The following is a 16,116-nucleotide window of genomic DNA, read 5'->3' as shown; positions in this document are numbered from 1 at the left end:
TTGCTGTCAACAGAGTCAATCTGGTCAGAGCAGCAGACACAGTAAACCAGAACCTTCCATCAGAGAATTATACAATTGGTGCAATGCCAAACTTTGTAGCTCCAGAAGTCAAAAAATTTGTGACTTGGGACTATATTGTTTTTGCAGCACTATTTTTAGTCTCTGCCAGCATTGGAGTATTTTTTGCAGTTAAAGAGAGGAAAAAGAAAACTTCAAAGGAATTTTTGGTGGGCGGTAGGCAGATGACATGTGGACCCATAGCTTTTTCTCTTACATCAAGCTTCATGTCAGCAGTGACAGTCCTGGGGACACCCTCCGAAGTTTATCGCTATGGGGCATCCTTCGTGCTCTTCTTTCTTTCATATACACTTGTCATCATTTTTACTTCTGAACTTTTTCTACCTGTTTTTTATAGATCTGGCATCACAAGCACTTACGAGGTAAGTAAAAATCATAAAATAAAGGCACTATTTATCATATATTTTTTTAGAGAAAAATCTTTGACAGAAAGCTTTCTGCGGTGTTTTACAGAAGAAATATATTGATATATGAATTATTTTTAAAATAATTTGCATTATTTAAACTAGTTATTTATATTGCATAAGCTGAAATCCCAATCTAAGGGTCAGAGCTCCTTTTACGCACATATAGCACAGACAGGATATGGGTTCACACACAGCACCAAATTAAGCTACAGCTGGAAAATATTTAAGCGTATCCAAATGCTTCTGGTCTTTGAGTATTCTGCTCTGGTTTAGAGAGGCAGACTTTAAGAACAACATTCAATACTACCCAATTCAAACTTAGTCTAGATATGGTAATTTTGGCCAGTTACTATATTTAAGTAGCTGTGGTGGGAAGAAGAGAAAGAAGGTGGCAGGCTTGTTCAAAAAGATAAAGAAGAAAAAAAAATAGTCAGGGCTGGAGAATGAATTCAAGCATTCTCTAGGTAAAGAAATTAATGACTTTTGAATTTTTGTAGAGTTTTTTGCCTGGCATTTTCTCTGGAACACATTTTTTCCTTTATAACACAGTTGAGTAGCAGCCCTTATAAACTGCACATCCACAGGACAGTTACTGACATTTGGGATGGCCTATTACCTCAGTCAGCTCCTTCAAGTTTGGTTGCTCCTCTCTGGGCAGTTTCAACTAGGCATGAATTGGATGACGAAGCTGGGTTCCTTCACAAGTAACCTTCTGGTAACAGAAAGGCTGCTTGAGCTCACTGAGCCCAAACCCAGGGAAGGAAATTTGGTCAAAAAGATCTGCCTGGGTATTTGGAAATACTTTCAGGTCAGTGAAGAGCAAAATTGACCATTGCTGCAAGTAATTGCATTTTCTAGCTGGTTTTGATACAATGTCAGAGAATGAATTATTTTTGTCATGTGAAGCAGCAAAAGGGTTATTGTAAATGGAGATACCCTTCAAGCATGCTGCAAAGATGACTGTTGGCTTCACAAATTATTTTTAGAAATAGATCAAGTTACATAAATTAGCCATGTATTTATATGGCAGACTGTGGGGTTTATTACGCAAGAAACACAAGATCAGCATGAGAAAAATGAAAAAGAAAAAGATACTTTGTCAGTAGGAAGTGCACAGCTAAGAGACTTGTAAAAGAGAGAAAACTTGTACAGGCCATGCCTGGTGTCTGGGGGGCACATGGGACTGTGGCCCAAGAAGAGCCTCCCTGCATGGGGGCTGCCATGGGGCAGAGAGACTCTGCCAAGACCCCAGGTAGTGATTCAGCCTTAAAACCTGGGCTTTTGGGTCTAGAGATCCATTCACATCTGAAGTTCTTTTGAAGGTGGCAACACCTCTCCACATCCTTGAGCCTGGAAGTCCCTAAGATCCTCCTTCATGCCTCTCCATAGTGGTGATGTGCAGATTTGGCTTTAGGCTGAGACAAAACAAGGGAGAAAGCCAGCTCAGCTCCCGCACCAGGAAACTCCATGCTGCTGCTTCACCATCTGCTCCACCTCCACTTTTGGCACTACTGGAGTCGATGCTATTTCTGCTAGAGATGAGCTCAAGTTTCCTCGTTGTAGAGCTGGAATATACCTTCATTTGAAGTTAAAATTTCTTTGTAGTTCTTGGAATCTTCCAGTTATTCCTGGTGCAAAGAAGGCACTGATTACTGCAACCCAATTTAGAACTTCACCTGGTAGAGATGAGGAGATAGATTTCTTAAATGTAATTATCATTCTGTCTAATGACAATCTTGCTCTTCTCATTAGCTGCTCACAGCAGCAGGGCCAGCTGCCAGGAGTACTTGCACAGTAAGGTGTCACTTGGGGCAAACAGAAGGGTAACAGCTGTGTCACAGATGCTACATGTGCACTTTACTGAGATCACGCTTTTTCCTAGTATTTGGAGTTAAGATTTAACAAGATTGTCCGTCTTGCTGCAACACTGATTTACATCCTCCAGACGGTAAGACAACATTGACTCTTTTTTTATACTAATTTCACTCAACATTGATTTTCACAGACTAGTCCCATACACCACATTTTTTATAATGAGATGTTTTAATGAGTACTCTTTTTTCTTAGTTTTTTCACTTGAACTATGAATGCTAAAAAGAAAGTAAGATTGTATTTTTAACTGTCTAACTGCCCTAACCTTTCCTGTTTAGTATTAAGAATGCCATTTTAGTCGTCTTTAACACTCTTTAGCAGTATTTAACACTCTTTAGCTGTCTTTAACACATGTTGGGCTGTATTCTCACAGCACATTCTTGGTCACATTACGTTCACTGGAAGCCTCTCTCTTCCCAAACAAGTGGATTCTGTCTTTCTTGAGAAGCTGGTCAAGCTTCACTGGGTATGTTTAGTTACCCATTCATGACACTGAGGTGAAGTGTCCTGTTTGAAAACTGCTGTACGAGGTATCCTGGGCAGATGCCCTGCTAGTTGTGGTCCCATGATGGGCACTGCTCTGACCATCTTGAAAGATTACATTATTTGTGTATTTAATGGAAAGATAGGACTTGATGGGAGATTAGGAGACATTTTCATCTGTATTAATTCCATTTTAATTATTCCCAAACCTTTGGCAATAGATCTGAATGCTTAGTGACTTTGATGCTTTGTTTCTCCATCAGTTCTCTCAGATCTTACACTTAAAAGGTATTGAATCAGTTACTTTGAAAGGGATTGAATGGGAAAATGAAGATTTAATTTCTAAGATCGACGCAACTTTATTTCTGTATCACTATTTGTGTTATCTGGAGATATCCTTTTTCTATTTCATGAGGATATTTTGTAACATACTTGTCTTAGCAGTAGAGAAACAGGTAATATAAAGACAAATAAGGGTCCTCCCCTCAGAAAGGAACTAAACACAACATTTTAATTTTTAAGGGCTGGAACAGAAAGCCATAGTACAATACAAGCTGATCTAAAGAAACCGTAGATCTGGTATTTTGCTCTGAGCCCTACTCTAAATACAAGTTCTATCACTGAGCATTCAAATACATCATTTTTCTCCTTCAGATCCTTTACACAGGAATAGTGGTCTATGCTCCATCACTGGCACTCAACCAAGGTGAGTTCTTATGCTGCACTACACTGCTACCCCAAATAACCACACCAGAGGGACTGCTTGACTAAAAGAAGTAACAAAAATAGATAAAAACCCAACCCTGCTCAAAGGTGCTATAAGAAGGTTTTTGCCTTCACCTCGTAGTTCCACATTTCTGACTCCCGAGGTTCCTCTCACACCCAAACATTAGCAGGAGCCTCGTGGTTGCTCTTCTGTTCTCCTTCCCACTCAGTACCGCCTGAAGAGACCTGAAGCAAACAATTTCCCAACATCCTGACAAAGTCCACAGTACAAGCTGATGATCCAAGACCATACTATGCACTTTGATTGCCCCCGTTCCTGTCTCTTGTGTTCAGGTTTCCATGGGAATAGCTCTTTTCCCTGCAGCCAGAGATGAATGCTGTTCTGCTGTCTGCACCTAGACTTCTTCAATTAATATTTGCAAACTAGGAATAAAGCATCCATCACCATAGGTGGGATTTGTAATTTTGCTGTCATAGGGCACAAGGAATCATCATGGCCCAAATCCTGATTTTACCAAAACTGACTGGGAAGTGACTGTGAAGCTTTTTTCTTTGTTCATTATCTGAGTTGCATTCAGACTGATCCCACTGCTCACACAGTGCCAAATTTTCTAATTTTCTTCCTTTGTCACTGAATTCCATGTGAAAGTTCTCATTCATTATTACACCATACTAACTTTGCTAATAAGAGAACCTTTACAAATAGCTTTCAGTATCAGCCAAAACAAAATCTGTGCATTTTGTGTAAAGAAACTTTATGAAGCAAAATGAACACAAAAATTTGTTTTAATGAAGCTCATTTTAGCATTAAGTCATTCTTAAATGCAGGTAATGGAATTTCTTAGGGCTTGGGTTTTTTTCATCTTAGGATTTTTGGGAATCTCTGAAGAACTTGGTTTCTCAAGACAAAGTTCTGGACTAAGAACAGAAGTGAAGCATTGCTTATAAAGCTCTGTCCCGTCAGAATGACATTTTTGCTTTATGCAAGTATTCTTACTTTTGCTTGAAAGTTAGTTAATTTCAATTCAAAAGAAAACAACAATGAAAAACAGTACCCAGAAGTTCTACAAAACTTGAACAATCCAGCAAAGCTCCTAATAGACACGAAAGATTAAAGTTAGTAATTGCTCCTATCCTTCTAAAGCTAAAGGATTACAGCTCTTCTGCTACCTTCCAGATGGCTCACACCCATTTCACTAACAATTTTGTTTTCATTGGTTTCACAGTCACTGGATTTGATCTCTGGGGCTCTGTAGCTGCAACAGGAATTGTCTGCACTTTTTACTGCACTCTGGTATGTAACAGACATAACTGAATACTTGGAAGACAGACAGTTAATTCAACCATCCTTTAAACAGGACACACTATCAGAGAAGGATGGCTCCTGTGGAGAACACAGAGATAAATTTCTTCCACATTCTATGTTATAAGGAAGTCTATTTGGTGGAAAAAAAAATCCTCTCTAATTCTCTGCTGTATGTCTCTATGTTTAAACCAGACATCTTGGGACAGAGCCCAGATAAGGAGGCAATATGCTTCCCCTGTCTTCTTTTGAGAAGATGATTCTTATCTTTTACAAATTATAAGCTGAAAAATACTGCAATGAAAATTGTGCTCAAGAACAAAGCACTAAAACCTAGGAAGGATAATCAACAGGTCAGCTTTACTTTTAAGTGGAAGCAACGTGAGACTCCAAATTCCAAACCAGATATATTGTATAGATATTTGCAGCGAAGCAGCAGAGCCCTGTGGCTCAGGACACAAACTCATTGCCATTCTCATTGCCACTAAAGATTTTTTTCAATATACCACTCCACTCCTGTTGAGAACACTTATTATGTGCTCTAGCACTGATTTGATCAAATATGAAAGCTATGGAAGATGAATAGCAAATTTTCTGGAGATATTTTTCTGCGTTGGGCTTATTGTGGGCTCTGAGAACATATGGAGTCCTATGGGATGTAGGAACAGGCCAAAATTCCCTAAGTTCCACACCATCATATGTTCTTCAAATGCATGTAAAGGAGGCAGTAAAAAAGCTTTTAACTGAAAGTCAAATATTCTTCTGTGCCTGTGAACAAACTATTTAGGCTGTGAAATTTTCTGACCTGCAAAAATACACACTTTGTGGGAGAATACAGAGCCCTGATTTGCTGGGTGCTGCACATACAGCTCAGAAGCTGTCAAAATAAGGAGACTTGATACATTTTTTCAGTACTTGAGGAACAGGAAAGAAGATTGGGGGTGTACAGTTTCTCTTTGTTCTAGGGAGGATTAAAAGCTGTTGTCTGGACAGATGCATTTCAAATGGTTGTTATGGTGGCTGGCTTCGTGGCGGTTCTGATTCAAGGCACTAGTCTGAACGGTGGAGCAACCAAAGTCTGGGAAGATGCCCATGAAGGATCTCGGCTAAACATATTTGAGTAAGAAAAAAATTATGCAAACCATTCCTCTCTGCATATTTATTGTTTAGAAACCATACCCTCAGTAAGCCAAAAATACACAGACTTGCTATTAAACAACCCTGGTAACTCAGAGAAGTCCATTCCTCATCTCTTCAGCTACTGGCAGTGCATTTAGGAAAGCTTTACTCTTTCAAGAAATCAAAGGTCTGCTGAACTGAAGGGGAGATTTGCCATTTTTCCATGTGTAGCTACAAATGCAGCCCAATTACTCCTTCCAATTTCATACACAGAATATTCTGAGTTGGAAGGGATCCACAAGGATCAACAAGTCCAGCTCTTAAGTAAATGGCCCATAAAGGGATCAAACATGAAACCTTGATGCCATTAGCACCATCTTCTAGTCAACTGAGCTAATCTCAGTGGCTAATTGTATATATCTTTCATTTTCTATTCATAACAGACACTATGTTTACTTGCACTCACCACAGCAGCAGGCAATAGTGCACCAGTGCACTGGGATAGAAATCTGATCCTCCTTTGGCTGTTTGGGGCATTTGTTGGTTAATCAAGGCAAGTCAGTGACAGAATCCAGCAGCAAGGTCAAATGTTATCTACTGTCCCAACCAAGATAAGGAAAACTGCAACGATTACACATTCAAGACAGAAAAATATGTTGTACAAGTTAGACTTGCAGAGTAGCAGAATTTTGTTAGATAACACAGCAGCTGAAGTAATTTCTTGTAAAGGAAGTTGTAATTATTATTATTAATTATAAAAAATTAATTACAAATAAAATTATTAATAATTATTAAAAATTATTACTAAAACTGTGCTGGATTTTTTTGACTTTGGTAAGCAACCTTGTTCCTTACAGAAGATGGGGTCCCAGACAGGACAGCTTGTAGGTGCTACAATACGACACAGGTCGGATGTCTGAGCATAAGCACCCTTAAAAATTTGATTAATCTGAATTAAGTGATCCTCTGACTATGTCTGAATGATATTTGTTTATCCTGTCTTGAATACAATAAGTTCCAATATAAAAGTAAAAAAACTTCCAAACCTGAACACATCGGATGCCGTCTGTTCTGGAAAACCCTATTACCAAATCAGAATTTTTTGATTCAGGGGGTAGGACATGCCAGATAGTTCTGAAAAATCACCTACCCCTTGCTGAAAAAAATATGTTTAAATAAAAAAAATTAATTGCTTCTTTCTTTCTTTCTTTCTTCTAGCTTTGATGTTGATCCTTTGAGACGACATACCTTCTGGACAATAGTTATTGGGGGAACATTTACCTGGCTAGGGCTCTATGGAGTCAATCAGTCCACAATACAGAGATGCATTTCCTGCAAATCAGAAAGGCATGCTAAACTGTAAGCTACCTGTCATTAACCTATTCCTGCAATCAATTAAGAATTACACTAAGTTTGTCAGCTATACTGAAAACATATATTTATATGATAAATAAATATTGGGATGCCATTAGGTGGTAGTAAGTTAATTTTGCTCTGACAGTCTTACTACCTTTGGCTCAAAGTGACTTAAGTATATGCAGAGGAAAAAGAGAAATCTATCTCTTGCAGCTTATCAATTTATGATCAGGCTGACAAACTAATCCTCAGAAAGAGAGTATGGCAAAGATGGCAACACAGAAGTTGTGCTATCTACAACCTCATTGCAAAAATGTATCTATTGGAACTGTGTTTATGTTATACAGGATTAAAGATTGTTATTGATTTAGTGGAGTACTACAGTACAAGGTATTACCTAAATAAAAGTAAATCTTAATTTCTTAAAATTCTGCAGTGTCAGAATAATCAGAATCAATGAAGAACAAAGTGAATCTTCACAATATAGATAATACGGGTCTCCAGCTTGCTACCTGCCTCAACTTCAGCAGTAATATATTCATTACTAGACATATTTTACTAAACAATCAGATTTTTTTCACACACCTAGGGCCAATTGCTTGCAAATGCAGCTAAAAAATAAAGGTGATCATTTTTTCCTTTTTCAAACAGTTAGCTTTTTTGCTGACTGTAAACCCATTAATTTCTCTGAAGGTCATGACTGTCTATATGAATTCATCCTGTAGATAATTTGGTGTCTGAAAAGCATTTAGAAGTCACACTAGGGAGAACATCACCAGTAACAAGTTGGGTTAACCTCTGTTTCCTGGTAGCACACTCTGAACTGTGTGCAATAGATCTTGTGCAAGGTGTGTCCAAACATGATGTGAGCTCTGTAAATCCTGGCAGCTCTCAGAACCTGCAGGATTGCTGACCCACAGCCATACAACCTTCCCAGCAGAGGCTGTCACCCACATCCATTCATGGAACACCAAAAAGCCACCAGGACTGTTACTGTGCACAGTAACATTGGAAACGATATCCTGTGTGCTCTAAAGGGAGAGCAGCATCAGCATCTCCCAACAGGCAAACATCTGTTCTTACAAGGGACAGGCATTACAGACCCAGTCCTCAGTGCAGCCCATTCTACGTCGAGGTTACTTGACTCTCCCAGCTCTGTGGAGTTGCTTGGAAACTTTATCCTTGCCCTATAGCATAAAGCTGGTGTACTTTTCCTTTTTTTTCATCTTGCTTTGAATTATACAGCCAGTTTGAATTATATAACCAATAGGGATTAAAAGATCTCCCGAAAAAGTTCAGAATAAGTATCTTATAACAACTTTTTAAATTATCTTCCATTAAACAGTTTCCCTCTTTTGCTCTAGGGCACTTTACCTGAATTTATTGGGACTTTGGACAGTCCTAGTGTGTGCAGTATTTTGTGGATTGGTGATGTACTCTCATTACAAGAGTTGTGACCCTTGGACTGCTGCTTTCATTTCAGCTCCCGATCAGGTACAGATGTCCATTACAATAGTTAGGAGCTGCTTTGGGCTCAGATATAGCACATATCAGAACAGTTTAATTTTATGCAATGCTCTATGTCCTTTCAGCACTCAGGGACTAAGGTGGGTGCCAGATCAGGGCTATAACTATCTATTCTGGCACTCCTGCAGTATTATTCAATTGAGTATTTTTCCCAAAAGATATTCCCTTTGCTCAAAATCTGAAACCATGTTATTTGCGACAACATCAGAATTTAGCAACATGCTAATAAACATAAAATACTTTGTTTCCATTACCTTAATTAATTTCTTGTGTTGCTCTCGTGCTCCTTCTATCCCAGCTCATGCCATACTTTGTTATGGACATTTTTTCTTCAATGCCAGGAGTCCCAGGACTGTTTGTTGCCTGTGCATTCAGTGGAACACTAAGGTTTGTGAATCTGAATTGAAATTTTAGCTGTTGATGATAATTTCTTGAGGATCCAGAATGAGGTCAAAACATGAAACCCTAAGAAAAGCCCAGCGGTTTCTCTTAGATCATTCTAGGAAGTAGCACTAGTTCTTTGTTGAATTATGTTACATCCCTGGAAATATTTGAAAGACATTTGGAAGTGGCACTTAGGGGACTTGGTTTAGTGGTGGACTTGACTCTGCTGGGTAAACAGTTGGACTCTGTGACCTTAGGGGTCTTGTCCAACCTAAATTATTCTATGATTATGTTTATGATAAAGTCTAACTCCACATCTCCAGTATCTTTTTATCCCAAATACATTTTAGAATAATGTTACCTAGAATAATGCTACCAATATAAAGAAAGTGTAGAAAAACTGAGTTTAACTTCCCAAAATACTCTCGGGAGCTGCTCATGGTGAAACTATCTTTACTTAAGGTATCTGCCACAATATCATAGTCAGAGGTATAAATATTTTCAGTAAGTCTATCTGAACTGTATTCACCAACAACAGGCTCACTCACCCAGCTAAAAGAGTTGGGCCATGCATGGAGGACCAGGGTGGCAGTAGTGGTGACTGCACATCCTTCAATTTGTGAGGGAGTAAGGTTTTAATTCTGGAATGTGTCTATACTTAAGGTCTTTGCAAACTTGTAAAAGGAAGGGTCAGTTAGGATGTGTTCTTATCTTGTTCCATGCCAGCACGTAGCAGAGCCCCCAGCAATTGCAGAAGCAGCAGGAACCTTCCCAGTTAAAGTAGCACATATGAAAAATACTATGAATCATACAGTTCTTGGGGAACAGTAGTGCTGAAAAAGAGGAAGCATTTCTATATAAATACAACTTGATTCCAGATTATATTGCTTCCTATTTACTTACCATTCTTCTCCCTTTCTACAGCACAGTAGCTGCCAGCATCAATGCTTTAGCAACTGTTACCTTTGAAGACTTGGTCAAGAAAGGTTTCCCTAACATCTCTGAGAAGATGAGCACGTGGATCAGCAAAGGCTTGTGTGGGTACTCCAGATGAGACCCCTTTCTTTAGCAGCAAAGGGCACCGAACAGAGAGACTCCCTCAGAAACAGGAATGTAACACTTTATAAACCCCCCAGGTGAACATCAGCCTGAGGCCTTGGTAGCATCATCAGCACCATATGGCAGAGGAACAAACAGAGACTAGCATGAACAACCCCCACTCAAAATCCTTGGAAAAGTTTGGTCTACTGAACGTATTGGAAAACACTCTTCATAACACAGAAAGAATGTTAATGTAGTTATTACCATATTACTCTATAGTAGTATTTATTTAGAGTAATACAGTAGATAATTTATATTCAGAGTATTGCATAAGCAGGTTATTCAGCTTTTCAGAGAACAAAATATGAAAACAAAAAAATAAAAAACCCCACGAAACATCATCAACATATCAAGCATCCAACATTATTTTAATTTTTACAATATTTGTTACAATTATTGCAGTCAGATCATAACCCTTTTATGAATACCATAATAATACCATAAGAATTTTATTAAAATTCATTAATATAATGAAAGCACCAAACCCATCTATTTTCTCTCTCTCTAACTGCTTCTAGTCGTCTCCCCTCTTGTTTTTCCACTTACTACTTAGTTTTTTCACTCTGGACCTAGAAAGATAATTTTTATGTCTGAAACCAGGTGTGCTAGCACAGAAGTTTTGGCTGGCTTTACTCAAGGCTGCTGTATACAGACTTTCACCTACCATAAAATTAAAACTGGTGTCAAGGGAAGAAAGCCATGCTGTTTTATCATTTCTCAACTCATTTATGAGATTTTTCAAAAGTGATACTTAAAGGCAACAGACACATTCCTATATGAGGCATTACTTCTAAATTAATTTCATTGCTATTGTTCTACTTTGTAAGAAATATCAATCCACCAAAAACCCAACGAGACTTCATACAAGCCACTGCTGGGTGTGTATTGGTCTACTCTAAACACCCAATAAGAAGTGCCAATTCCTCTCTGCTGGCTGGTCACCTCAGACACTACTGAGCTGGAAGCCATCCCCACCATTAACCAGCACTGAGAGCCTCCCTACCTTACCTTTTCCAGGTGTACTGTACGGTGTCCTGTGCACTTCCATGGCTGCAGCAGCATCGCTGCTGGGAGGAGTCGTGCAGGTATTTCTTGCTTCAGAAATGCAATTAATAGAATAGGAATGAACACAAAATGTAATGAACTGAGCAAATAATGCTGCCAGCTCTGATGGCTACTAGATTACCCAAACCATTTCTGTGGACATTTTGCGGAGAGGAATAAAAGTAGGGAAAAAAAAATCCCCTAACTCCTTCACTATTGACTCACTGCTAGGAAACAATACTGAGCACAATTCTCTCTTTAACTGTGCCCTGAAATTACTACCTCTCCCTTCTCCCTCACCATTTTCCCAGAGAAAATTACAGATCAAAATCAGAACTGGGCATGCTTCCCCTCAGCTGCTGGCCTGAACTCCTCTTTTTTCTCTTCACCCGCAGGCTTCCCTCTCCATCCACGGGATGTGTGGGGGGCCCATGCTGGGATTATTTACTCTGGGGATTGTGTTTCCCTGTGCTAACTGGAAGGTAAGTAAACAAAAATCCTGATCTAAAAGATCAAGTTGTTTTTTGGTTAAAACTCAATTTTGAAAATTGTTTAAGTCTTTGAGCAGCTTTTCAGATTTAGTGCCTGAGGATCTAAGATCTATTTATATGTGCCTTTTCCCTGCCTAAATTCATCCTGCTGAATTTAAGTCTACCCAGTTGTGGAATAACTGGTTATTAGATTCACAGATTCGCACTGGTTATTAGATTCACATGAATCCAATAACCAGCTTTCTAAATTTTTTAAGCTTTCTAAACCAGCTTTCTTATTTTTTTTCCTGAGTTTCATTAAGAAGAAAAAATTATTCAATACTTGCCCCAGCTTTGGGATGCACAGAGGGATTTCAAAAGCTTTGCCTTCAATCTTTCACTCAAAACAGAAAGATTGAGCTCATTCCATATTGCCCCATCAGGATTTCCATCAAGGCTAGCAGAGGTAAAAGTAAAATCTGTATCACAGCTTTAAGCACACTTCTGCTTTAGCTTTAATGAACAGAGAGCACTAAAAAACCATGTTTTATAGCTTAGTTGAGAGAGAACAGAATTTATTTACACCATAACCCATCATTACCTACTCCTGGCTAATTCACGTTCACAGAAAAGCACTTTGCACATACCATCTTTAACAGTATCTTTCCATACTTTCCAAGGGTGCTCTTGGAGGCCTCTTAGCTGGGATCAGCTTGGCTTTTTGGGCTGGTACTGGCTCTTTCATTTACCCTGCACCACCAACAAAGTCCATCCCTCTGCAGCTGTCTACCCTCAACTGCACCCTGGCTAACAGCACCGAGGCACTGCTAACAGCAGCTCCCACGCTGGCTCCAGAGAGGTATTTTTCCTATTGTTACCACTTGAGCCTATGCTTTGCCAAGTGTGCCCCCCAGCCTGCAGCTGGGGTGCAGGCAGTACTGACAGGGCAGGCTGGAAGTGCAGACTGGTGCCTGCAGACTGGTGCCGGATGTCACACCAGCTGCAGCTTGAGCTGCATTGTGCTGGCTCAGTCAGGCAACAACTTAAACAGAACTGATGCTCGTCACTAGCTGCTTTTGTCACCTCTTCACAGGCCTCTGCTGGCAGACACCTGGTACTCCCTGTCCTACCTGTACTTCAGTGCCATTGGCTGTGTGGGCTGTGCCATCACTGGGCTGTTGATAAGCTTTATAACAGGTTGGTGTTCTAAACATACATAGACATATATATATTCACACATATATATAAACAATCATACCTCTGCATAAGCTGACTCAGTTGTTAAAAAAGCTTTTTAAAAGTTTAGTAGGTGACTTGAGACACAGACTGAGGGCACAGGCTCTGATCCTGCTCCCCAACCTCATGGTCTGTGGTCTGAGGTTCCCAAGGCTCATAGCCAGCTATCCATGGACTCACTTATTACTATTTTCTTTTTGCAGGACCTAGTAAAGGAGAAGACATCCCACCAGTGTTAATTAAGCCAGTCTGCGACTTGTTTTGCTTTTGGTCCAAAAGACTCAAAATATTTCTCTGGTGTGGTGTGCAGCACGACAGCCTGGAGGTGAGTGCTGAGCCCATCAGGTCAGCCCTGCTGTGGCCCAGGAGCCACAGGAACACATGAGGGCATGTGCCCATGTGAGGGCATGGGCTGAACAGAGAAATAAGCAGCCTTCAACAGCTGCCCTTGAACTTCTGCAAGGGATGCTGCAGAAGCAGCACAGACTGGAAATGAAATCAGCCAAACCCTGGTCAGTAGCAAGTTACCTATTGTTCTCTGAGGTTTTTTTCCTATTGTTCCCATTTTCATCAAATATGGGGACTCAGGCCCTCAAAAAACACAGAGACCTCAGGAAAGCCAGGAACTGATGCCTTGGGAAGCTGACCTAGAGCAGAGGCTGGATAGAGCTAAAGAATAAAGCAGGGATTTATTCAAAGGATCTCCTCCATGGATCCACCTTGGGCAGCACCAGAGCCCAGCCAGGGCTGCACCCAAGATGAACCAAAATGGTCCCAAAATGCTCATGGGGTCCCTCACTTTTTTAAGTTCTGCTCCATTTGCATATTGGAGCTAATTGTCCAATTACAGCTTTAGCCCATGCAGTCCCATCCTGCTTGTTTTTCTCTCTTCAGTCCTTGTTGGTTGTGCTCTTGGGCCTGAGATTTGGATCATTTGTCCTTGGTCCCAAGGTAGAAAAAGAATTGCTTTGTCTAGCTGCTCTGTGAAGAGCGCTTACCAACACTTCATATGAAGCTCAGAACTACACACTAAAGCAGTACAGAATCTGGAAGATATAAAAGCTAAAACCCGAGGCATCAAAACAGGGCCTGACCTCCCTCTCCCTGCTGGGACAAAACTGCACCTTACATCCTACACAGTTCACCAAGCTATCACCTTCCACCAAGCTCAGAGGAAAGGACTTGAGAACTGACATCCTCATGAAGCTCTCTTGCTGCTCTCATCCCCATCATCACAACCCCTGAGGCTTCTGCCCTCCAGAGCAGCACCAGGGAGCAACAACCAGGCAGTGCTGCACTCACCAACATCTGAGCTGCTCCTTCCCAACCTCCTCCTCCTCCACAGCACCAGGGCCAGCTATTCTCCAGGTGTCCCAAAGCTTTGTAGCTCATTAAAAAGGCATACAGAATGAACACCTTTTTCCTTCTTGTGCTGTTTTCATAATTTTTCTTTAATCAAAGGAAAAAAAGCAGTGAATACAGGCTTCAAACTACAAGGGTATTTTCTTTCTTTTTCCAGATGGACTTTGAGAAAAAACTGCCTGAAGCTGCTGCAAATAAAACCAGAACAGATAACACCTTCAAGAACAATACCAACAAAGAAAATAACCACCAGATCCATGGTTACAATTCTGAGGAAAATTCATATACAAATATAAGCAGAGAATCTCGCCTCTAGAAGCTGAGGGACAATGGACATTTAATCAAACTTTAGTTCTTCAGCTTCAGAAATTAAAAACTTCTTTTACTGCACTTACCAGCTTGTAGGTGACCAAGAGGGAAAAGCTGCTCTCTATAGCAATAAAGGCCAGATTTTTATTCACCAATCTCTTGGCAGACCTGGGAAATGATGGGACAATCAGGTTTTGGAAGCACTGCTATCTCAGAAGAAATGTTCCATGAATTTTGTTGTGGAACCTCCCACTCAGACACAGCCGCAATACATCTGCATCATCAAATGCTCTATTCAGCAACTCATCATTGGAGGGAGTGTGCAAAGGTGAACTTGAGATAAATTAAGACTTTGGAGAAGTTTGTGGGATATCTCACTAAGGTGAGTCAGTGAGCTGCCCTCTGATGGAGGGAAAGAAGAGAGGTCAGGCTGAGCCTACACCCAAGTACCACAAAGAGTCTCCTCACAGGAACCCTGTACAGACCAGACTGGTCTTTCAGTCACCAAGATAACTGTGTTTGCTCCCTCTGGGGAATTCAAGTTTTCTTTATAGTTTCTCATTGTAAAAGATATAAAACAGAGTAACAAATTTTACTTTGAATTCAGGATAGTTCTTTACCTGCGTTAGTTTTCACCTCGAAAGGATCAACTTTTATGCAATAAAGAAAATAAACCAACATTTAATGATGATCATGCCTCCTAATTGATAATTCATGCTGAATTTTGAAAAAACAACACAGTCTGACAAAATAATCTGTCTGGTACACTGTCTTGGAAGCAGAGCACATTCAGTGCTCTATTCCAGTGAAACATATTTCTTTGAAAACTTGCTGGTTGAAAATAAAAGCCAACAGATCATCTCTCACCTTGACTAACTTCTGGATATAGTTTTGCAATAAATACATTTGTTTTAAAACAAAATTCACAATTGAGTGAAACAGACTGAATGAAAATATCAAAGACAACTCACGGACCCACCTGAGACATTCAGCTTGTATTTCTTTGAAGAGCCCCTCTGTTGCTTTTGCTTTAGCAGTGACCATCTTTATGATGCAGATATATGTCAATCTGGTCCTTGAAGCTACTTCCCGTGTGTGGGTTCATGCTCTACCCCTGGAAGTGGTCCCAGGATTTTAATCAGGGAAAAGAAACAGCAGCCTGTAAATGATACTCCCTTGCTTGCCTGGAACAGTTTGTCAAGAAACTGAGAACCAAGTCAATATTTGTGTTAATCCTCAATATTTGTGTTAATCCCTTTTACAGTGCTCTTATAATCTCATTAAAGCTTACAGCTGAGTCTGGCTGCAAGGCAGCTGCTTGCTGTCTCATGTGGCACGC

The 16,116-nt window shown here is 40.1% G+C and overlaps 2 protein-coding genes across 2 annotated transcripts in view; one reads left to right on the top strand and one right to left on the bottom strand.

Annotated features, from left to right (window-relative positions):
• The window catches only part of FIBIN (fin bud initiation factor homolog), a 64,221-nt gene extending 51,411 nt beyond the window's left edge, over positions 1-12,810 (bottom strand). The window contains exons 1-5 of the mRNA XM_077179574.1: positions 11,365-12,810; positions 9,804-10,088; positions 9,126-9,336; positions 7,270-7,320; positions 6,455-6,609 (exon numbers count right to left, since the gene is read on the bottom strand). The gene's annotated coding sequence lies outside the window, so the exon portion shown is untranslated. The remainder of the gene's footprint in view (positions 1-6,454; positions 6,610-7,269; positions 7,321-9,125; positions 9,337-9,803; positions 10,089-11,364) is intronic.
• SLC5A12 (solute carrier family 5 member 12) lies at positions 84-15,373 on the top strand. The gene is made up of 15 exons (XM_054635215.2): positions 84-440; positions 2,368-2,433; positions 3,495-3,546; positions 4,793-4,860; positions 5,835-5,989; positions 7,207-7,347; positions 8,709-8,838; positions 9,170-9,258; positions 10,180-10,292; positions 11,374-11,441; positions 11,796-11,882; positions 12,551-12,729; positions 12,964-13,067; positions 13,310-13,431; positions 14,626-15,373. The coding sequence occupies exons 1-15, from the start codon at positions 84-86 to the stop codon at positions 14,782-14,784; spliced, it is 1,890 nt and encodes a 629-aa protein (XP_054491190.2). The 3' UTR covers positions 14,785-15,373.
• Positions 15,374-16,116: the final 743 nt, after the last annotated feature.

The sequence above is a fragment of the Agelaius phoeniceus genome, chromosome 6, assembly GCF_051311805.1.
Source record: "Agelaius phoeniceus isolate bAgePho1 chromosome 6, bAgePho1.hap1, whole genome shotgun sequence".
Classification (NCBI taxonomy): Eukaryota; Metazoa; Chordata; class Aves; order Passeriformes; family Icteridae; genus Agelaius; species Agelaius phoeniceus.
Note: the sequence above shows the minus strand (reverse complement) of the source record. Positions and strands in the feature narration are given on the sequence as shown.

Coding starts and splice junctions, on each gene's coding strand:
- SLC5A12 (XM_054635215.2), top strand. CDS start 84: ATGCCAAACTTTGTAGCTCCAGAAGTCAAAAAATTTGTGACTTGGGAC. Junction 3,547..4,792: donor ATCACTGGCACTCAACCAAG/GTGAGTTCTTAT, acceptor TTGGTTTCACAG/TCACTGGATTTGATCTCTGG. Junction 11,883..12,550: donor TTCCCTGTGCTAACTGGAAG/GTAAGTAAACAA, acceptor ATACTTTCCAAG/GGTGCTCTTGGAGGCCTCTT.